Genomic DNA, 24,080 nt, shown 5'->3' with positions numbered 1-24,080 from the left:
TTTTTTCTTTTTTTATCCTGGAACAGAGATGTCACTTTAAGCAGCACGTCTGAATTAAAGATGAGTTCAGAAGGTAAATAAAAAAGCAAACAAACAAACAAACAAAAAGAAACAAGAAAAACTCTCCAGGATGAGCTCCGAGCAGACAAACGGACAAAGACCAAGTAAAAGTTTGGTTCAGCTTCTTTCAAATATACATCTTAACTTGCACGCGCGCACACGCATACAGAGTCTTTCAAATATACCAGAAACCAACAAGAAGGACAACGACAACAACAAAAAGAATAAGAATCCCACACAGATTTAAAAAAATAGCGAAAAGTTCTTTGTACACTTCGAACAACTAGTAACATGTTCTCACTCCTGACGTACAGCATTCACTCCCAGACGCAAGGTTGCAAGCTACAGCGAGTGCTTTATAAAAACGCATGGTCACAGTAGTTCAAATGAAATGGCTCCTTTTGTTTTTTTCTGAATAAATAAAACAGTTGTGACAAAACAAAAAAAACAAAAAAACAACCTTCATTACAAAACAACCAGTGCAGGACTTCCACGTCTTCTGACTTATTATTTAAAAAGAACTACAGCAGCTGTTTGTTTTTTTGCTCCCAGTTTGGAAATAATTTTTTTTTTTTTTTTTAAAGAGACTCATGGGTGGAAAAACCTTTCCTGAGCCCATCAACGCACGGATACAGCCCACTGCACCACATTAGCGAACTGGAAATGAGAAAGCTCTTCGTAAAAACCAGAGGAAATCTTTAAAAGTCGTCGGTGCTTACAAACTCTTCTCGCTCTAAAAAACAAAACCACACTCTCCTCTCTTTAGGTTTGCGTCAGGTACGTGAGGATGCCTCCTCGCTGCCCTCTGACAAAGTCAAACTTCTCTTATGTACCGCGCTGACGTGATGTCGAGGGGTGGGGGCGGAGTCTGGAAGCAGGAGGAGTAAAAAACAAACAAACAAAAGTGGTTGAACCGAGAGGAAGAGCAGGACAGCAAAACTATGGACAAAGGACTCAATGTTTTTTTTCTCTCGGGGGAAGGAAGAGGAGGAGGAGGTACTCAGGGAGACAGGAGGAAGAAAGAAGGAATAGTTCTCCCAGAATTCATTGTGGCTGGTTGTTAGGAGAACAGTGAGGAGGGGTGGTTCAGAGAAAGAGAGACAAAAGGAAGGTCACTAAAGAGGAGGGGGAGGCGAGCAGCAATTAGATTTGAGATTTGTTCTGTCTCTCATCGTCTACTTTACAGAAGTTTTGTTGTTTTTTCTCCAGATGAACAGCTTCAGAACTTCTTGGGGCCCCAGGCCGATGCCTGCTTTGGGGCTACGCCTGTCCCGAACGTGGGGAAATCCTCGGCGCTGCTCATGTCGGGAGCCTGGAAGGAAAACACACGGTCTGATGGGCCCTTACTGCACAGACATCCCTCCAACAACAGGATCATGTCATTAAACTAAGACATCCCACCTTGTTCCCAGCCGCGTTCCAGGGAGCGTCCCGCACCACAAAGCCCTTAGCCGGACCCCCGCTGCTGTCGTCCCCTCCACCTGCTCCGCCTCCCCCTCCGTAGCGAGATGGAGGCTTCATGTAAGCTGCCAAAGTCTCTGTCTCCGTCACGCTGAGCAGCTGAGAGAGATGAACAGAAGGAAAACTGCTCCTGAAAACAGCCTTTGTTGATGAGTCAGAATGATTTTCATTTCCTGGCCGGGATCCTGTGGATCTACTTGTTACCCCGAAGGCATGTAAAGCAATATATTAAATTTAAAACATAGTTACAAAATAACAGAAACGTGATTGCAAATATACCACAAATCTCTTTATCTGGTACAATAACTCGCAAACCGCAACAGATAAAGTGTTTTTTGGGGGGATTTCTGTCACAATTTATTGGAAAAACACATTTTCATCGGTGGGTTTTAATTATGATTATTATACCTCAGAGTTCATTAATATCATGAATATTTCCTCAAATCCAACAAAAACAGATTTAAAAATACAGAAATGTAAAACAAGCAAAACAACCAGATTTAAATTTGGCTGATCTCCCCTTCAAAGTCGTCTCCTCTTGTACCTCTGTGCTGCTTTGAACCTTGCTGCTGTTCTTAGATCGCGTCCTGTTTCTGACTGCTAGCGCTTGACTGAGAAGCATGCTCGGTATGTTTAACCCTAGAACCGCCAAAGAGGTCATTTTGACCTCCTGTGATTTTAAAAATCATGCAACGCCGTTAAAGTAAAACCCAATCATCTCATATTTCATGACCTTTCCTAAAATGCGTTTGTTCATCACTGCTGAGGATGGAATTTTAGCCGCATGTGCAGGACGTGTGCTGTAACTGCATCTCTGTCTTATATTCAGTGAACTCACATATTCCTCCTCCAAGTTGAGCAGGTGATCGATGGCGTTATCAACCGTCTCAGGAAGGCCCGTCACCGTCACTTTGTCGGGCTCGTCCGACCCGGGCTGAGGGAACCGGATATCCACCTGAGAAACCAGAGGAGTGAAGATCAAACATTTCCTCGTTTAACTTCAAAACGAGCGATCTATGAATCGATCCAAACCAACCTTGAACTCCTCCATCAGCTTGCGGATGGCTTTGCCGCGGGCCCCGATAATGCGGGCGTGGGTCCTCGGGTCCAGGTGAACGTCTTGGCTCACCATCTCCTGCAGCTCAGCGACAAGCTGCTGGATGGCCTGGCGCGCCTCCTCCACGTTACGCTCGTACCCCGAGATTACGATCAGATCCTGGGAGGAAAAGGAAAGGATTTGAAGTGATCAATGGGAACGGTTCGGCACAGAGCCAGGAAAAGACAAAAAAGGGAAACGGACCTGCTGCTCGTCTCCTTTGTCGGGGAACTGGATGCTCACGTCGTGGTCTTTTCTGATCTGAGAGATGACGGCTCCTTTGCGGCCGATAATCTTGGGATGAAACTTTGGATCCACAGACATGGTGACCTTGAAACTACGCAGGGCCTGAGAGGAGACAGAGCCACTGTTTTCTTTCTTTTTTAAATACATGTTAAAGAATAAGAGATACTACACACGCTACACATTCACTGCTATCAGGAAATCATGACCCCTGTGGTAATCTCCTAACTTTAAGAATTAAACTTGTGCTTCCATTTTTTCCCCCTTTCAAAGTTTTTTAAAGAGGTTTGTCTAATCTGGATGGATGGCGTAATGATTGTGGATGATGAATAATCTGAAAATCTGTCGCTACGATCACGAGAAGCAAATGAAAAACTGAACTGTGATGATAAACATGACACAGTGTGTGCTTGTACCCTGTCCTCCTGCTCGGCCTGCAGTTCTTTCACCCTCTCCAGCAGCCCCTGTTTGGCTCGCTCCACGTTGGCTGCCAGGCCCGTCACCTTGATCACATCCAGCTGCTTCTCAGGCTGCGGCACCCAGATGTTCACCTACGTGCACAAAACCCCAAAGTTCACACGTTTGGAAAGCACGGGTATAGAAAGTCCCAGTAGATGGCACCAGAGAGCAGCAGCGTGTCGCCTTACCTCGTAGTCTTCCATCATCTTCCTGATTCCAATGCCCTTCTGGCCAATGATGTAGCGATGCAACTCATAAGACACCTCCACATCCTCTGTTATGGGCACCAACGCCTGAAGGAGGAGTCACAGAGCGTGTGCTCAGAGATATTAATGAACATTAAACAGCGTCACATCTCAGCTTAATGAAGATAGCGCCTACCAGCAGGGCTGCTTTAGCCAGCTCACATTTCTCTGCCCGCCCAGAGATTGTGATGATGTCACACTTGCGGGGCACAAACTCCGCCTCTGGACTGACCTCACCGTTCTCCTGTGGCGAAACCTCCTGAGCTGCAAGTTTACAATGAGAAAAACAGGGATTAAAAGTTTATATTTTGATATACAACTCTTAAACACTGATTTTTTTTTATACATGTAAAAGAATACGAAATACTACACATGCTACAGACTCACTGCCATCAATAGATTGTGATCTGGTGGAACTTGAAGGATTGAAGAATTACACTCTACCCGACTCTGCTAGGAACAGCTAATTTTGTTTGTGTTGCCATCAGGGAAAGTGCACAGTGCTGTGCGACTATGCAGCGTCAACAATCATAACACTGACTGACCGTTATTTCTCCCGTCTCTTCTTTGACATTTTAATTTCCCTTTATCAGCTGTTCTAAATGTTGATGCGGACAGATGAGCAGGTAGGAAACTTGAGAAAGGCCTGCTCATTTCTAACCTAGTGTGCTAAACTGCAACATAAACCCCTCTGCAGCGGCAACATCTTCACAGCAGCAGCAGGACGTAGCTGCGGGTGCACGTCGTGGGTCGTTTCTAACCTGCAGCGCTGTCGTCTCTCTCGGGGAACTTGATTTGCACCTCGTGCTCTCTGGTGATGTGCTGGATGCGGCAGCCTTTGGGGCCCATGACGGCGCGATGGTAGCGCTGAGGGATTGCCACCTCCACGGTCACCTGGGACTCCTGCTCGAGAGAGAGGAGGAGGAAAGAAGAAAACACAAAAGGTGAGCAGGTTTGATTCCAATTATAAATAATGAGCTTATTGAAGCGTCCTTGAAATAACATCCATGTCTGTCCAAAGTAGAAAACTTGCAGCTACTTTTGACAGCATTTCTGTGACTTTCACACAGTCAGATTCTTATAAATCAGCTTTGACCTGAGTGCAGATAGCGACCGTTTGTCTCTACGTGATTTCCGTCTCTCACCAGATCCTCGATGATCTCCTGGATGCGTTTCTTTGCGGCCTCCACGCAGTCCTTCGCTCCCTTCAGCGTGACCCGCTGGCTGTTCGCTCCAGTGCGAGGGAAGCTCACAGCCACGCCGCCGTACTCCTCAGCCAGCTCCCGCAGCACCTGTCCTCTCCGACACACGAAGTGGCGGTGATGGCGAACGTCCACTACCATCCTGTCCTCCACCACGTCGTCCTGCAAAGGGAGACGGCGAGATTGTTGATTTGAAAAATCAAGAATCAAGACATGAATTAAATGGTGATGTTTTGTAGGACAAAGGTCGTCACCAGATTTTTGACCAGACTTTCCAGCTCCTTCTGGGCCTGACGTACGGCTTCTTCTTTCCCTACGATGGTGATCAGCTCCTGCTCTGTGTCGTCAGGCGACGGGAAGATGATCCGGGCGCCCGTCCGGTCTCGGACGCGGCGAATATTGGCCCCGCCCCGTCCGATTAAGAACTTGTGGTACTCTGGTTTGGCCTGCAGCTCAGCGGTGAAGTTGTTTACTTGCTGCGAAAGGCAGAGGACGGGAGGAGGATGTAAGTATTTAAACTTTTAGTCACCTCTTCTATTTATTCGCTCTTTCCTGCTCACCTTCTCTTCCGCCAGCTGCAGCAGCTGCTTCTTGGCTTTCTCCACCTCACCGACGGGCCCTCTGATCGTGACCTTGTCGGAGCCGGAGCCCTCAGAGGGGAAGTGGATGTGGACGCCGCCGCAGTCTTCCATGATGGAGCGCACGAGGCAGCCCTTTGAGCCAATCAGAGAGTTGTGCAGCTTGGCTGGGATGGTGACCTCTGCCTCTTTAATGTTGGCCTGGAGGGACGGAGAGGGACAGGCTGAGATTTTCATGCAGTTTAAAAACTGACGACAAAGACGAACATTTTAGAAGACGTAATTAATTCCCAACAGAGGAAACCAATAAATATTCAGTCCATCCACCTTCTGCTGCTCATCCAGGCTGGGGTTGCAGAGGGCAGGTCTGAGCAGGGAACCTCAGCCACCTCCTACAGCTCATCTGGGGCGATACGGTGGTGTTCCCAGGCCAGCCAAGAGATATAATATCTCCAGCTTCTTTTAACAAAGAAATCTTAACCCACTGTCATTTTTTCCTCTTTTTAATATTACTTTGGAGAATTTTGTACCCTTCTGTGGGATTGGAGAGATGATAAAAAAACAAGAGAAACCGGATTTTGGCTCAGAACCATATCTAATAGTTCATCTCTGCATATGTGGTTTCAAAAAGTCGAGCGGTGTAGGGAGAATTAAATTCTGCTTTTTAAGTCTAGAACTGCCATAATGGCAAAGATGCCGTTTATTTAAGAAGTTAAGTTTATATCGACTCTTTAAAATATAAAATAAGATTAAAGCCAGCAAGCAACCCGCTGATTTTCCTAATGCAAGTTAGGAGTGTTTTTTCAGGTTAACAACTCCACTGATCGTCTATGGATATGACTCTAATCGAAAGATTTAATAAATTATTCATCCAAGAAACAAAAAGAAAGTAGATTTTAAAAATCTATTTTCTTCAAAACTCTTCAAGCATCAACCAAAAGCAACCATGTCTCACCAGCTCTCTCTGGATGGCGAGGATTCGGTCTCTGGCCGCCTCGCAGTTGTTCTTCTTGCCCGTGATGACGATCATCTCCGAGTTACTGTTCTCCGTTGGCAGGTCGATCTTGGTGTTGGTCTCTTCGCGGATCTGGCAGTGCGAGCGTCTGCCGTTAGTTTTTGTCTTAAACGCTACATTCTGATCTAATAATTTTAGGAGTCAGATTTGGACAGAACCTGTAAAAAAAAAATAAATCTCACCTTCTTAATGTTGGCGCCCCCTTTGCCAATTATGTTCTTGTGAAACTGCTTGAAGATGGGAACGGAGAGCGAGAAGCTATTTTCAATCTGCGAGAGAAAGAAACCTGTGTAAGGGCTGAGGACAGGGAGAGGCAAGACGACAAAAACAGAGGGTCGTACCAGGTCAGCGATGATTTTCTGGAGAAACTTGGCGCATTTCTCCACCTCATTTTTTGGACCTCTCAGCTGGACGATGTCGCTCTTTTGCGACGGGTCGGGGAAATTGATAATGACCTAGAAGGCAGCGAGATGATAATCACCAAATTACATTACAGCTGAGTCAAAACAAATCATTGAACGGTGATGACAAGGCCAGACAAACTCTCGGGTCACAGAGGACGTTCACCTCGGGAAACTTATCTCGAACTTCTTTGATTTTTTCTCCTTTCTGTCCGATGATTGTCCGGTGAAACTTCTGCTCCACGATCAGATCTTTGGTGCGCTCGTTTTCCTTGAAATGACAAAAACGTAAGAAATAAAGCTCTTTATGTCATCTGGCTCTATCAAACCAATGAACCTATGCTTTGAGTCCATTCTCACCATCCTCTGAACCATCTCCATGAGCTCTCTGCGTGCCAGCTGTACTCCTTTAGGATCTCCCTCGATCCGCACCAGGCCACTTCGCTCAGAATCCTGCGCGATTCGAACCGACACCTTGTACTGCTCCTTGATACGATTTACTGTAGTGATACAGGGAAAACAGCAGAAATGAAATAAGAGTGAAAACCTGACATCACCCACTCTCACACCGGCACACTCACACTGAAACACAACCTGAAGAATGTCCTGCTTCACTGCCCCTAATACTCTAAAGGAGACCATGATTTAAAAAACAAACATCAGGACAAGTATCCATCGGAGTATGAATGTGTGTCAGTGTTAGCTGGTAACCACTTAAAGCAGAGAAGAAAGTGCTTGTGTGAATGGGTGAATGTGGCATGTTGCATAAAGCGCTTTGAAGGATCCGGGAGAGCAAAAAGCGCTAAATAAGAATCAGTCCATAGAGAACTATTTCTCTTAAAATGTTTAGAAGAAAACGTGTCCAAAAGGTTTTGAAAGTTGGTTCTTTTTATCTACATGCAGTGTTTTGAGAGGGAGAAATGTTTCGTCATTCATCCAAGCCTGAAGTAGTAGAATAAACATAAGTTCAAGCTCCATAGAATTGTACTAACTCTGTTTTGTCTTATATAGTACATGTTTGCACGTTTTAATAAAATGCTGCAACCATTTCCTATTTATCTAACAAGATATAAAGAAATGAAGGATGGAAAAGATTTCTGCAGGACACTTTAGAAGCTAAATCCATGTTTCATAGCGTCTATCCACCTTCAGACGTTTCCAGGTCCAAACTCAAAACAACACCGTGGCATCGCTGAGAGTTAAAAAGTGTCTAAACTCTTTCATCTTTAATAAAATGATCAGTGTGGCTGCTCTACCAGGTGTAACAATTAAGTTTAACATCCACGAAAACAGGATTAATGAAGCTTAACAGAGTTAGAAGTTAGCAGGGAGTTAGCTCGCTAGCTTTCATATAAAGATGATATACCAGGTTCTGACTGAGGGATTTCTGTAAAACTAAAACGTACAGCTCTGCTATCACTTTGGACATAAATGAAGACAGAAAACTAAACAGCAGTGACTTTTGTGGGGTTACTGAAGTTGGGCTAGCTATAATGATGTGCTACGTGGTGGCTAGCTACACAGCTATGGTTAGGATAATATAAACACCTGAGCAAAGGGAAGTGGGAGGATGAACGCTAAATTTTTTTTCCTCTCAAAAAAATTAACATGAGGGTTCCTGATTGTTAGGGACAAATGCAAGGCAGGAAAAAGATGCTGAAAATTGACCAAACTTCAGAAAAACTGAGACGATCGATCATCAGCACGAGGTTGGTCATCAACATACTGCTGCGTGGTTTGGATTACTCGCTATGACAAAAATCCTGATCCTCAGCTTCATGTACTCATTCAAGTCTTCGTTAGCCTCAGAATGACTCTTTTCTGACCTGTTCAAACATCTGGTGGCAAACCATGGGCCGTAGTTACATCGCAAGGTTTTAAAAACTCAGCTTTTTCTGCTGCAGATGAATAGTGGTAATAAAAACTCAGAGAGGCCGACAGAGATCATTGACTATTTTTAGGGGCTTGTTCAGATTAAACAGAACAAGATACAAAGCATTAAAACATGTTAAAAACACAACAGCATTAATGGACGCAGTTTGGACCTGGAAGCAGGTCTCATACGTCATCACTTAACAGCCAGATAGGATTCATGCTCAAAGATGGAGCAGTTTTAAACCTGCTGGAGAACACTGATGTGCTGTAGGTAAGAGCCTGACATCTGTTATCAAAGACTAGCTCTCATGACGAAAATCAGGTCACTAACACCCGACTCATGACTCACAATCCAGTTCCCTGCTTTACAACACAAACACTGCAGGAAGTCTGAGATCAGCGACAGCCACATGACAACTTTTCAGTTTAAAAATCACTCAAAACCCTGAATTTGATGCTTTCCATTAAATATTCTACCCCAGGCAGCATTTGAATTATCTAAACTAAAAGCAACTAGAATGACTGACAGGAAAAATCTAAATACATCGATATGTGTGGATCAAATGATCTTTACCATTATATAAAACATGAAATAAAAGCACTTTTAAAAACATATTCTTTGTTAGTTTTGCAGGTAGGGAGACAAACTAATGAGGTGCAACAAGGGCTCCACCTGGGAGTATGACAGATTTGCTACAGTTTAGTTTTCAGGTCAGGGGTAAAGCGATCGACTCACTGTTGGCTCCGTTCTTTCCGATGAGGTGTCTGTGGAAACGCTGATCTATGTTGATTTCGGTGTAGTCCATCCTCACCAGCTGGACACCGGGTAAGAAAAAGGAGATTTGGATTTATAAATGTGAACCAACACTCAACCAATCAAACGTGATTCTCTCTTATCTCTCTTCGGGTCTACCGAACCATAAGTGTGTGCGGCTCTTCCAAAGCTTTGTCCAACACAGCAATATTTCTTTCAGTGACAGAAGACAATACACGTCATGTCTACCGTAGCTTTGTTGTGTTGGTGTACGTGTGTGTCTGCACTGACCAGGTCCTTGATGATCTCTTGTATCTGGGCCTGAGCCTGCTCCACCTCCTCCGTCGGCCCTTCAAGACTGATGCGCTCCTCGCCATCGGTAAACTCTATGTGAACCTACACACACAGACAGGAATAAAGGCAAGCCAGTTAGGACGTTTCCCCTTCTGTGTTGATTCTTCCATGCTGTAATTCATCTCAGCTGACGTCAAGTTTCTAAAATCAAGTGTCCTCCGCAGTCACTTTTCTCTGTCTGTGTTTTGTCCAGCATTTTTTGCTTTACTGGTCCCATTTTGCACAACAACTGCTGCCGTAACACAGCCTCCCCCCACAAAGCTTTCTGTCACGCTGCAGGAGCAGGATGTGAGACTTCTGTGTTATCTCTGGCTTTTACCTCAGATCACCCCACGCCTTCTTTGTTCTCCTTTCCTTACCCGTGGTAGCTGCTGTGTGATCCGCCCGATGTTCTGTCCTTTCTTGCCAATGATGAAGCGGTGCAGCCAGGCGGGGGCAGTCACCTCCACCACCATTACGCTCTTAGCCTGAACGGGTACAAAACATTAAAACCATGTTTGCACTGACAAATCACAGAAATAGTTTTTCTGCAATGGCTTAGTTGCAACTTAAAATAAAGGGGTTATATGGGGCTTTTCCTTCTTTCCATATTAAATATTTAAAATGAGATCAGTGTACATGCAAGTAATCCCTGTGAGCCAAAGCTCAGGCTTCAGACTACTCTACACGCTCAGTCTCCAATGCTTGTACCGAGCTGACTTCAGCTCACCACGGATTTCCTTTTATGGTCACGGAAGCTAAAGCAGCTTGTTTCAGACACAGGGTGAGGTGGAGTACGTATCCTGACCTGGTGGAGCCCAAAACCAAAGTTTAAAGGAAGACTTAAAACCAGATGTTGCTATATGACTTCTGGATTGGTCAACAAATCCATCATAAATGTTTGCCTCTAATATTGATAAACTACATATAGATTAATCATTGCCCAACTCTCCCAATTTCTTTCACTGTAAAGATGTGGATGTGATGTACTTGCTGAGGTTGTTAATCTTGCTGCTCTGAACTATTAAAAATAAATACATCTAAACATAAAGTCTCAAAAAAAAGGAAATCTAGGCCGTCTGAGTACCTCTTGGATGTACCCTGTAAATGCAACTTCAGGGACTTTTATTCCCTACATTTCTGCCATAACAAAAGCTAATTACATTAAGCAAAATGCAATCCCCATCTCTGTCCTTTAATTACAGTTTTCTCGTGTTCTCACCTTGGCGTAGACCTGTGTGAGTGCTGGTCCCAGTTTGTCAGGCTCCCCTCTGAGGATGATGGTTTCTGAGCTGGAGTCCAGAGGAGGCATCTCCACCGACACCCCCGTGGCCTCCAGGATCTCCTGCAGGGTGTTGCCCTTCGGACCTATGATGTACTTATGCTGAGACTTCTTCACCTCCACAGAGATAGTCGTGGTCTTCCGCTTCTGCGAGGAGGACATGGACAAGTGATAAGACAATCGTGGCGAGAGGATGTGGGTAAATCGAGAAGCTCGTTGAGGGATGGATGGAAACATAAGAGGAGACAGAAAGAAGAAAGAAATCAGGGAAGCAGGAAGGAGATAGGAAAAGTCAAGTAACAGAAAGACCGGACATAACCCTGGGGAAGGAGAAGGGAACAGAAGGAGGGTGACTGACAGATGAAAGTGGGAAGGCAGCAGAGAAAGTACATTTGTTTTTGCTAATCATATATATGCACTAAATGACATTAGCATTCTCATCCTGTTGTTCTCTGGGGAAATCCAATTTTCTCCCGTTATTATCTCCGGCTTGCCTATCATCGGAGCTCATCTGCTACAAACACGCAGTTCCTCTGCTTCACCCATCCATCTCACAGAGCTTCTTTAAAGTTGAGATAATGCACAAACTCTAAATAACCTCCTTAAATACAGAAACACATTAAATCAAACACCTTTGGTACAGATTAGCTTTATGGTTCATGAGATGGAGCGAACAAGTAAAACAAGACTGGTGAAACAAAATAACCACACTGAGCTGCCTGCAGTCATGCGTGTCCTTCAGTAAAACCCTAAACTAAACTAAAAGTCGTTCGGGGTAACAGAAACACCCGAGCGTCTAAAATGTCAATGCAAATTTAGCCCGGATGAAAAAACTGGCACAAACGACTGAAAAAAGCAAATAAAAATCATGCATGAAAATAACAAACACGAGACTCCCCTTTATTAAGTATGTGATCCTATTTTTATCATTTTCTTTGTTCTTTGTTTGGATTTCTGCAAAATCTTAAAGATTTGATTATATTCTGAGGACAAATGCAGCTGGAGTCGTTATTCCTGCTAAACTGCTTGCAAGTCCACTTGAAATCTAACGCACATGCATAGTTTGCATATTGTCATGTAAATTTTCTCTGGACAAGACACAAAGACGCACAGGACCAGTGTGATGACCGAACTTGCTTTACTCTGACCAAAAGGCCCCTGACATATACGGAAAGTCTTTATTTTATATTTTTGGCTTGATATTTTTGACTCTGTGTTTTTTTAAAAAACAACAAAACAACAACACGTCATCATGAGTACTGATGCAAATTAAGTATTTTAAGGTCAATGACACAAACAAGTGGACCACAAAAACAAAAAGAGGAAAAAGAAAGGCACTGATGGAGCAGACAGAATCGGATGATTTCCAATCAGCCACTCAGCTTCCCATATGTCCAATGAGCCAGTCATGAATTTGAAACACATGAACAGCAGCTCAGAGAAATAGTCACATGAACGCTCACAGCCACACGCTAGCATGCTGTCGGCATAGAAACGCTTCACTTTGAGCGCGTACACAAACAAAGGCATAACTGTGAAAACGTTTGTAACAGCACAACCAATGACACACTTAAACCCCCCCTCACCTAGGGCTGGGCCATATTATACCGTTCACGGTAATACCGGTATAACGTTATATCGCGATAGAATGGGAGTAAAACGCGCATGCGCAGTGCCTTTGTTTTCATACGCACATGGCCGATTGTTGAGTGAAACAGATGAACCAGAATTGGTTTGTAAAAATGGTGCAACTTCAGTGATGTGGAACTGGTTTGGTGTTTATCCGTCAGATACACAACAAAGCACATTTTTTTGCAGAACATGCAAGCGGCCGTCGTTATTGTCGTATTTGTCGGACTAAGATGCTCTTAAATCTGGGAGTAATCTGGGTCCTAAACTCAGTACACTTCAGGTCAAACAAACACTGCAGCATCACTGAGAGTTAAAAACTGTCTAAATTCTTTCATCTTTAATAAAACGATCAGCATTGCTGCTTTACCAGGTGTAACAATTCAGTTTAACTTCCAGGCATCCATGAAAACAAAATTTATTACATTTAACGGAGTTAGAAGTTAGCAGGAAGCTAGCGAAAGTTAGCTCGCTAGTTTCGCTAGTTACCTAAACATGATATAGCATGTTCTGACTGAGAGATTTCTGAAAAAAATCAAACGTACAGCTCTGCTATCACTTCCAACATAAATGAAGACAGGAAACTAAACAGCAGTGACGTTTGTAGGGTTACTGAAGTTGGGCTAGCTGGTATATAATGATGTGCTACGTGATCGCTAGCGACACAGCTATGTTAGCATAACATAAACAGTGAAGCTGGAGGATGAACACTAAGGTTCCTCATGGTTAGAGACAAATGCAATCGCATGGCAGGATGCTGTAAACGGACCAAACGTCAGTCAGGAGAACAACTGAGATAATCCATCCACAATACGAGGTTAGTCATTAATATACTGCAACAACATGGGAATAGAGCAGCTGCCAGAGAATTCAACATCAATGAATCAATGGTACAGAAGTGGAGGAAGCAAGAAGAATGAGTTTAATAAAGTTTGATTTATCTAACTGCTTTGTTTAGCTCAATGTGCCTTATGGTCCAAAAAATACGTACTGCACACTGCAGTTTAATGTTGCAAAGCACCTCTTTTTAACTTCAGTGGATATTATACATGGTTATGCTCAGGATATGTCAGCCCATTTCTACTGGAAATGCCTTTTGGTTAAACTTTCAGCAAGGAATTTGCATTTGCACTGTTACATTTTTATAAAGCTTTAATGTACATAAAAACCAGCTTCTTGTTTAAGTGAAAATTAATGGAAGGTTGTCTTTTTGCGCTAGTAATGTTGTGGAGTTGTATTTTGTCTCGCATCAATTATATCGTCAGTTATATCGTTATCGCAAATTTTCAAATGTATATCGTGATAAATATTTTTGGCCATATCGCCCTGCTCTACCCTCACCCCTGCTTAACATGGATATTTTAAAGAAGCTGAATTTTTTATTTTAAAGAACCTGACATTTGTCCTTTTATATAAATCTGTTACACCTGCTTTTATTGGGTAAAGGTGGCTATACAGCAGCTCATTGCACATCTATAAAATACAGAAATAAAGAATAGATATATCAACTAATACAAACAATATTAAAAAAAGAAATGCTAAAAAGGCAGCATCATGGGTACTGAAAGGTCACAATTCTAGGGGGTACAATTTACAACCATACATGATCCCACCAAGCAGCAGACATCAGTGGAGGTCGTTTTCTGGCTCAATCGCTTCGGACAGTAATGGCCTTTAAGAAAATTTCCCTTTCTCTCTAAATTTGGTTAAAAGCAATCAGTGAAAACTGTTCAGGCCATTACAAAGATTGACTTTAATCCATCTTCAACGCTGACTTCCTTTATTCTGAACAATTTTCTATGGATCTGAGGTTTAAAGTTTGTCTAGTCAACAAATAATGCTACAAAACCTTTAAATTAGGCTTAAATTCAGCACACCCAGAGCACCTAGCTGTTATCTTTAACTCAAACACGTGTCTCTGTTTCTTCGAGTACCACATTTGACTGATGCTTTGGTAGTCAAATGTGATCAGACAGCCGCTCCACAAACACAGACTAGTATTACCAAGAAATAATACAATTGAAAAATACGAATTTAAATATGAAAATGTGTCGAGCCAACAAAGGTCTGGGTTTCGATCTGCTGATCGTCTGGGCAGTTTGAAAGGAGGAAGAGATGACCTTTGACCTTTTAACTCAATGTAAACATAACAGGGCATCTGATTTTTGGGGGATTTTTGACCTAAGAGGACTTAAAGTCGCTCATGTCCCATGTCTGCAGGATGGGGCATGAATAATCTCTGGAAAACAGTCCCACCTTGTCTTCGTAGATGGCTCGGATGCGGCTGACAGCCAGCGCGACCGCCTCCTTCTCGCCGGTGATGACGATCTCGTCCTTAGGCAGGCTGGACGGTGGGATGCTGATGCGGGCCCCTGTCTCAAGGCTCAGCTCCTGCACCAGCCTGTTGTGGGCTCCGGCGATGAAGGGGTGGAAGGCTTTCTCCAGGGACAGACGCTCCACCGCGCGCTTGTCCTGGTGAGTGGGTGAGGAAGAGCAGGAGAACGACGGCAGACAGAAGAGTCGATCAAACGTGACGTCATGGTGATGGTTCAACACGATTCAATATTGAATAGTAAGAAACAATTTAGTTCCTAATGCTACTGTTTGTGCATCTTTTCACATTGCGAGACCAATTAGTTTCAGTTGAGCAGAAATTAGTTATTAAAACAACCCCCACCCCCCTATCCACCCACCCATGTCTGACCTGCTCAGCAGAGATCAGCAGGATCTCATGGCGAGCCTTCTCAATTCCCTCCTTGGTGCCGGTGATGCGAATGTTGGCGCTGGGGTCGTCCGGGCGTGGAATAGCAATCTTGGTGGCAGTCTTCAGCTCCAGCTCCTGCAGCTTCTCACCGTTCTTCCCAATGACAAATCGATGGTGCTCCTTGGGGATGGCGACCGTTGCCGACGCCTAGAGGAGCAGGAGAAAGTTTTCAGGAGCAAGTAAGTTAGATTTGTAGTGTTTCCCAATGGAAATAAGCCTTCTTATTTATCAGGGTACAGCAACAGCCACAGAAATCCCTTTTAATTCTAATGTTGGTGGAGCTTTGTGCACATGTACAGAAAATACCTTTTTTTAATAGTCATCATCTACCAGGGAAAGTAACAGGATGACATAAAATTCCTACTATCAAAGTTTTCTTTAAACTTGGTAAAAAGCATTCGACCTTGAAAAGAGAACAGAGAGCCTCTGCACTTTTTTCAACCAGTAACTGCAGCTCAGTGCACCAACTGAAGTGGAAATCAGCATGTTTGCTGCTGAGGCACAAAGGCCACCCCTGGGAGCTGATGGTCATTTTCCGGCTCAACTTTTTGTCCTAAACTGGCCTGATAGGATTATTCGAGCCGCAGCCGGTATTTGCCCTCCGTGTGTGTGTTTGGATCACGTTTCAACATTACGCAGAGCGAAACAAAAACATTTTTTAGCCACCGGTTACACTGTTCTGATGTTTCTGCTTCACAGTGATTTTTGTTCAAAGATAGATGGCTGCGTATTCAAATTCTTTGCTGCGGGTTTAAGTTTATCTGAGTTTCAGAGGTTTCACTGTTTTTGCAAGTCACACAAGAATGAATAACAAATGTAAAGCCTGCACTGCACAAATACTGACAACAGACTGTCTTCTGATTGGTTGCCCCTCACAAACAAGAGGTTCGAACAGCAGGCAGATGGAACTCCTGTGCTCGCGGCCAACGCTGTGTACCTGAGATGACCATATTAAGGATATCCTGTCTCTTTAACTTCGTACAGAGCTGGGGTATTAAACATAAGGCCTGAAGGCCAGAATCGGCCCAGCAAAGACTTCAATCCGGCCCACTGGAAGGCTTCAGATAACAGGAGTACATCGATTTTGAACAAATGAAAAAATTTTCCCTTGCGGTATCAATAAAGTATCAAACTATTGTCTTAAGATTTGCAGATTTTCCTCCTGATAAAGTTTCCACCTGCAGCGTCATTCATTCCACACTAAAGAGTTTAAATGACTGAAAAGTTCCACTTTTTCCAGCATCTACTAGAACTTTTTGTTTTTCTTGTATGTGTTATAAATACAGCACACTCTGGGCAATGAGCTAACAGAGTTTTACACATTTACAACGAGGAGGACCTCACACGTACTATTGAAATTATTCTTTTCTGTCTTTTTTCTTTAAAAAAAATTAAACGTAACCATCTCATATGTTGAGTTAAATCTCTTTATACTGACAGAAAGGGCAGTTACGCTGACCCACTATGTAAAATGACTTTAACATCCCTGTGTTAGAGCATTAATAACTTTTTGCTCACATTGATTACTTGTACACACTCTGACCAGCTTTTCAAACAGAAAGTAAAAAATTACATATATGTATATCCTCCCAATATTTTCCAAATCCAGATCACTTAATTATACTATGAGTAGTACGAGTGCATTTACCTGTGTCTGCAATCGAGCTACGATTTCTTTGCGAGCCTTCATCACGGAGTCCACTTTGCCAGTGACCATGATGGACAGGCCCTGGTCTTTGGCCAGAGACAGCTCGATGTGCGCTCCCGTTCGCTGCATGATGTCCAAGCACACTTTGGCCTCCTCGCCCTCCCCAAACTGGCTGTTGTCCTTGTAACGACGCTCCTCTAGGGGCACGTGGAACACCTGGGTACAGACGAGTTGAAAGTGTTTTTTTCTTGCTTGTTGTTCCCAGAACATGCATCTTTCATTAGACCAGCTCTACTGCAGCTAAAAGGCTTGAGGCTAAATTCAGTTACAGCCATCATCATTAAAAGAGCTGAGAAATGCATTCATTCACTTTTAACAGTCCCCACAGTGGGCTCCTCACCTGGGTGATGACAGAGGCTTTGATGGGTCTGATCTTGCTCCCCCATGCCGAAGGCGGCTCTCCAGCCTTCTCCCCTGGTGCTCCCTTCTCCGGCAGTGGAGGGAAGGCCTCCAGATAGGTAGGGATGTAGGCCTCATCCTCCGGGACGCAGCCTGGCCCGGAGAGATAAAGATAAAAATGGCAAGGAAGGAGTAAGAAAACAGTATGTGTAGGGAAGGATTGTTAACAACAAAGATACCAAACAACAATAAAAATAAGCCTGTGTCAAAAACACATAATGCACATATCAGAAAATCTAAACACATTAAACTTGGGCTAATAATTTGCTCACTAGTTTGGGCTCGTGAGGGGAAAACTCTAGCAAGAATAAAAATAAGTGGGAAGGTGCAGGTCGTTACCTGTGATCTCCTGGTCCTTGAGACCACTGCGATGCTCTGCAAAGCTTTCCGGGGTCAACACTGCCACTGAGCTCATGGTTCAAGACTTATTCCACTATTCCACTGAAACGGAAACATGGGAATATTGATTTTTTTTTTTTTTAAAGAAAAACAATAAATCAGAACCTTAGAGGAGGAAACGCACTGCTGTGTTTTCATGAAATCTCAGACTGATAAAGCACTAACTACGATCAAATTGCTTTCACATTGTTTCCCTCCCTGTGCTCTCTAGGACTGCTTAGAGAAGGCCCTGAAGAACCACACTCCCTCTGTGGCTCTGCCGCGTTGCACCGATGCTGCACGCTGCACCTGAGATGCTCCAATTAGCACTTAACAAGCGTCAGATAAACACACAGTGCTGCGAAGCCTCGGGGACGGGGTTATCACAAGTCAAACGCTCAGAGCTGTCCAAGACAACTGCTGCGGACATTCCTCGTGATGCACTATCACAGGTCAGATCTGCTCAGCTCGCATCACAACAGTGGGTCCCATAGGATTGTGAGTCCAAAACATAACCCACAGGACCTCCAAGATCTCTGCTAACTCAAGGTTCGAGGGGTTCATGCACAACTAGACTAAAAACATCTATTTATCTAGCAGCACATAAATAAAGACGCTGTTTTGGCGGGTCTTTAAAGTCGAGCTGCAGCCTGTCCTCTGCATTTAACACACACACAGTGGACAGCAAAGAGATGGCGATGAACTTAAGTGGCATAAAAAGAGCACTTCGTTCTTGCTACAAGTATTCTAAAATGTGTAATCAAAACCTTCAAAGAAGCTGTCAAATAATACTTATTTGGCCCTTGAGTTAATCCACTACATACAAGTCATTTTAAGTCATTTTAGCTCCTCTCACTTTGAGGCCATCCTCCATTTAAGCCACGTTTCTTCTGATTGGCTGCCCTTCATAAAAAGTTTTAAGCTTTCTGAAGACTCTCTGAGCTCACAGGGATTAGCTGCACATATGCTGCGACTTTGACCATGTTTAACATCAGCATCCTCTGCTGTCACAGTATATTTACACCCACAGCAGGCTAAAGCTACACCCCGACCACATGAGAAGGTGACAGCACCCCATTTCTGCTGCGATGTCCAGAAACTCAAGGACAAGCCTTCGAATGAGTTATAGAGATAGTCATACACTTTATGCAGTTTAAAGTATAAATATTAACATATTAAAGGAATGCAGTTTGAATTAGAAAGAATGTTAAAATGTAGTGTACTTCTATTGTAATCTGAGATAAAATGTTATTGAGGAGAAACATATCATTTCATTTATTTTCGCTGCAGCCATAAAGTTCTTTATGCGAGGGGGTGAGGACGTGGGGGTGAGGGGGTGGCAGGCACTGAACTCTGTAACTGTGCATTTTGGGAACACTGATACAGTCTTGTGATTAAGGGGAATTTTTATTTTATTTATGGCAACAGAGCAGTAAAATAAAAATCAGTGAATACTACAAGCACACATTTATGAGTCCAATTAGCAGCTGAGGAAGTTAATCTTACAACTTTTGTTGAGTTGTTTTAAGACAGTTTTTGTTTTGTTTTTTATCTTTCCGATAAAAATGTAAGTGATTGGGTTTTTTTTATTGTTTTATTATCTAACATCTATGAAGCTCTCCAGTCGAGCTTTCTCTCCTTAAACGTGACTGTGTGCTCTCAGGGATGCCATATGAACCAAGCTCTTCAAGTCCACCCGCATTGCAAATGATCCAGCAGTTGTACCCTCTAAAGACAAAGCTGTGGAGGACGTGATCATTCAGAAGTAGTATTGTCTGCCAGAACTGTAGAAAGAGAGCCCAGGCTTACCTGCAAAAGGTCAATTGCCAGAGAGTCCGTCCAGTTAGCGGCTACCGTAGGCGCTTCAGTGTGAGTGTGTGTTTCAGCTCCTGGATGCACAGGAAGGAAAATAAAAAGAAAGAGTAAAAGTGAACAAAGGTAAATCAAACAGCTCTACAGCACGGAGGCTGGGTAAACACCCACACTGCACTGCACCTTATACCGTCTCGAGCTGATTCACTCTCCTCCTCAATTCCCTCCCTCTCCTCTGCTCTCTAACAATCCTCCCTCTGAGATTTCACAAATTCAACAGCTAAGGAAACCTGAGAGCAAACGCTTCCAAACACCACATGTGACAAAAAATAAATAAAAAAATAGATGTCCCACTACTTTTTTTTTTTTGCCCTGTAAGCAAAGCTGCAGTGTCTCTTGAAAGTGTGTTTAATAGCTTTAGTCCAACAGCAACCAGCTGGTCAGATACAGGAGCAGTGCCATTTTAAATGTCATATTTCAGGATCATATTTGTGCGGGATGGAACAAGCTAAAAGAGCAATTACAGCATAATACCATTTTAACACTGACGTTACTTAAGGGGAAATAAAAGGGATACTTAAGTGGCAGTGGGGTCTTAAGATACCCTCAGACTTTACACAGTGGGAGCAAACATAAAAACAATCTTTTGAAGAGCTTATAAATAATGGACGTGCAGCACTCTTACAGATAAAACTATCCGAGACACAGTAATGTAAGCAGCTGAAATTAGCTCCTCGCTAAATGCGTCTTTACACATTAATGAAGCAGCAATAATTAATGGAGTTACAATGTAATGTAACCGTCTAGGGTCATTTAACTTCAGGTACATTTTGGAGCTATTACACAAGTGTTTTTTTTTTACCACAGTGAACGTTTTAAAAGCGGGACTTTTGGCAGTAGATGCGCTTTCCGTTATGGTGGTGGCGGTGCTTCGCAGCACGCAGAGGGTTGTGGGGGTTAAACGGGCTCCCACTGTGGGTCACCACCTGCTTCCACGATGTTAGTTTGCTAACATTAGGCGAGAAAACTAGAAACAAACGGAGGAAATAGGAGCACCGTTATAACTATCAGTTGCAGCAGCTAAATAAAAAAGGCAGCCGTACACGGTGCTAGCTAACAGCTTCGCTAAACGCACCTTTCTCCAGCCGACTGATGTATTTCTTGCTAGCTTGAGGACGCACTGCACGGCTGGTCCTAACTAACTAACATCGGTTAAAAGCAAACTAAAGGTCTCAAAATATTAGTAAGCACTTTCGCTGAGCTAACACGCATCGCTTCGCGCCGACCTCAGCCAGACATGATTAGGCGCAAGGACTTTCTGATAATCGGCTAAAAAACAAGCCAGGCGGACGGATAACCAGCTCCAGCACGCTAGCTCTCGGGACGCTAAGCTTGCTATCCCCGGCTGCTTGTCGCTTGCAGGCGAACCGACTCTATCGCCACCGTAACTACACTTTAACTCCCCCAATGCATTCATATGTGCATTAAAAAGTAAAGATAAAATAAACCTAGAAATCCTACCTTTCAAAGAGAAAATCTACCAGAGGGTGTGTGTTTGACAGGTGATGGTGTAAACACAGATGTGATTGGTCTAGGAGCATTTCCTCTGCCGGCGGAGTGATATCAACCAAGCGCTGCGACTCAACGAGTATAAAGGAAATGCCGCAGTATCTTTGAGCGGCACGAGCATCCCAGTTAAATAGGTCCTCGTGAAATTAGACTCACTTAGCTCATTTGACTGTGAAATTTAACCGCATGATATTTGCATATAGTTTTCTGATTGGTTAAAAGTAATTTAAAAAAATGTTTGTATGTTATTAGCCATTGCAGCTTCTCACGTCCATCAAACTGACCGGCTCTACTTCTCATTCATAATGGCTAGCATGCTTATCAGGAGTCAGCGCATCATACTTTTCCTGAAGTCTACAAATGTCTGACCTGGAGTGCAAAAACGATCACGTACAACTAAATACTGCTGTTTTTTGTTTTTGTTTTGTTTTTTTAATTTTCCAAATAAGATAAATGTCACTCTGTGTGTATGTAAATCGTGTTTAAAGGATATTAAGTTATTTGTTTGTAAGCTAACTTAACATTATGGATTTTCAATAGGTCAAACTTTAAACTAAAACAGGTTAGGTATAGTTGTGGTTGGAAATTTTCATCCATGAATGCCATGGTGATTTTTGGCTTTTTTCCAGGGTGGAACGATTGTACAGGATAAATCTTTATTGACTTTAAAAATCAAAAATTGGGTGCACAAGTTTGAATTTCTTTTAGATTTTCTCTCATCCACACAGAATCAAAACTATACATATGGGCTCAATATACATATGTCCCTACAAATATTTGGTTAAATGTCCCTTAGTAACTTGCACTTCAACAAGATGCTTTTGGTAGCCGTCAATAAGCTTCTAATATAATATAAATTAATATTTTTATTATTAATATTATCTTTTATGGTCAGGTTTTACGCATCTGTTGATTTGAGGTGAAGTAAAAAAAAAATTGGAGGTAGTCCTTCTTCAATATTCCAGCCACTTTATCCAATGTATCAGTAGCACTGGCAGCAAAACAGCTCCAGAGAACTATTTTATACGGTGGCCCCTAGAGACAAAGCACGTACAAACTCCAAAACACTTACAAAATCCAAAACACGTGCAAAATCCAAAACACATGCAAGCTCCAAAACACTTACAAAATAAAAAACACATGCAAAAGACAAAACACGTACAAAATACAAAAAACATGCAAAATCCAAAACACGTACAAAATACAAAACACGTGCAAACTCCAAAGCACTTACAAAATAAAAAAACACATGCAAAAGACAAAACACGTACAAAATACAAAACACGTGCAAACTCCAAAACACTTACAAAATACAAAACACATGCAAACTCCAAAACACTTACAAAATACAAAACACATGCAAACTCCAAAACACGTACAAAATACAAAACACATGCAAAATACAAAACACGTACAAAATACAAAACACATGCAAAATACAAAACACGTACAAAATACAAAACACGTACAATATACAAAACACGTGCAAAATACAAAACACTTACAAAATACAAAACACATGCAAAATACAAAACACGTACAAAATACAAAACACGTGCAAAATACAAAACGCGTGCAAAATACAAAACACGTGCAAAATACAAAACACGTGCAAACTCCAAAACACATGCAAAATACAAAACACGTGCAAAATACAAAACACATGCAAAATACAAAACACATGGAAAATACAAAACACGTACAAAATTCAAAACACGTGCAAAATCCAAAACACGTGCAAAATCCAAAACACGCGCAAACCCCAAAACACGCGCAAACTCCAAAACACATGCAAAATCCAAAACACAACGGAAGTGCTCCAGGACGCTAGGGGCAGTGTTGAGCTTTTGTTACCTAGTAACTACACAAGCCAGGAAGTACCAATGACCGGATTTGGGGTCTGCAGCCTTAAAGGCCGCATTTTAAGGCCGATTATGTCACAGCGACACGACAAAGACTGTCCCAATTCAAAGGCTGCTCGAAATGCGGCCCTCAAATGCGTCCTTAATTTCCCTGAATTTTAAGGATGGGTCTGTGTAGCCTTCATGGCCCAACATATCCCAGACTTCATAGCGCGGCGGTGGTTTGGATAATTTTGCCGAAAAAAAACGGCGGAAGCGGAGCGGACGAAGAGTAAACTTCCAGAAGTAAGTACTGAATATTATGTCACTTATTTATGCGCAAATGTTTTTATAATGAAGAACATTAAAACATTACTGTTGGCAACATGTCGGGAAAGTTATGTGACATTAGCGACGTTTGTACTAACTTGGTTTTAAAGCCTTCACTTCAAAATATTCGCCGTTCAATAGCTGACTTTAATCTTACAGAGAATGTGATGATTTTATGCGTAATTAAAGTCAGTCATGTCAGTCAGCTGACGGTTCACTCCTTAAGCTGAAAGAAAGATGCTTTAATCACAGGAGTCACACATGTGTCCACTGTACCATCTGGGAACTCTTCTTGTTTAGCACTCGTAATGACACAAACACTAAATCCTCCTTCTCTGGTGCTGTTTTGTAGCAGTGTGTACACCTGAGACTGTCACCTGTCTGTCTGTCCTGCACTCTCTCTCTGTTTCTTTCTCTCTGATTGTGTAATAAAAGTATGAACATGTATTTATAAGTCACACTTGTGTTTGAATCCTGCAGCTTATCACACATTTGATTTCTATGTGTGACACCTGCAAGTGTCCAGAGTGAGGACAGACTGAGGGACCCACTGCATTACATCATCTGTGAGGCTTTGCACCCCTAATGATCCACCAGGACAATCTCAGCAGTATGTGAGGAAGAGGAGGAGGAAGAGCCAGCAGCA

General features: G+C 42.9%; 1 protein-coding gene across 1 annotated transcript; it reads right to left on the bottom strand.

Moving 5' to 3' along the window:
• Nucleotides 1–593: 593 nt before the first annotated feature.
• hdlbpb (high density lipoprotein binding protein b) lies at nucleotides 594–21,329 on the bottom strand. Its single transcript, XM_082527484.1, has 28 exons — nucleotides 21,216–21,329; nucleotides 19,692–19,771; nucleotides 17,844–17,945; nucleotides 17,446–17,597; nucleotides 17,046–17,261; nucleotides 15,338–15,544; nucleotides 14,890–15,105; nucleotides 10,945–11,151; nucleotides 10,103–10,210; nucleotides 9,681–9,785; nucleotides 9,372–9,450; nucleotides 7,121–7,260; nucleotides 6,927–7,031; nucleotides 6,701–6,814; nucleotides 6,542–6,628; nucleotides 6,300–6,431; nucleotides 5,327–5,545; nucleotides 5,021–5,242; nucleotides 4,710–4,928; nucleotides 4,326–4,467; nucleotides 3,701–3,828; nucleotides 3,508–3,612; nucleotides 3,277–3,411; nucleotides 2,822–2,965; nucleotides 2,558–2,737; nucleotides 2,360–2,476; nucleotides 1,462–1,620; nucleotides 594–1,372 (listed from the first exon to the last, which is right to left on the bottom strand). Exons 3-28 carry the CDS (start codon nucleotides 17,917–17,919, stop codon nucleotides 1,280–1,282), a joined length of 3,807 nt encoding a protein of 1,268 aa, XP_082383610.1. The 5' UTR covers nucleotides 17,920–17,945; nucleotides 19,692–19,771; nucleotides 21,216–21,329; the 3' UTR covers nucleotides 594–1,279.
• Nucleotides 21,330–24,080: the final 2,751 nt, after the last annotated feature.

This window comes from Aulonocara stuartgranti, assembly GCF_965226115.1.
Source record: "Aulonocara stuartgranti genome assembly, chromosome: 3".
NCBI classification, from domain to species: domain Eukaryota; kingdom Metazoa; phylum Chordata; class Actinopteri; order Cichliformes; family Cichlidae; genus Aulonocara; species Aulonocara stuartgranti.
The sequence above is the reverse complement of the archived record's forward strand: the minus strand, read 5'-3'. Positions and strand labels throughout refer to the sequence as shown.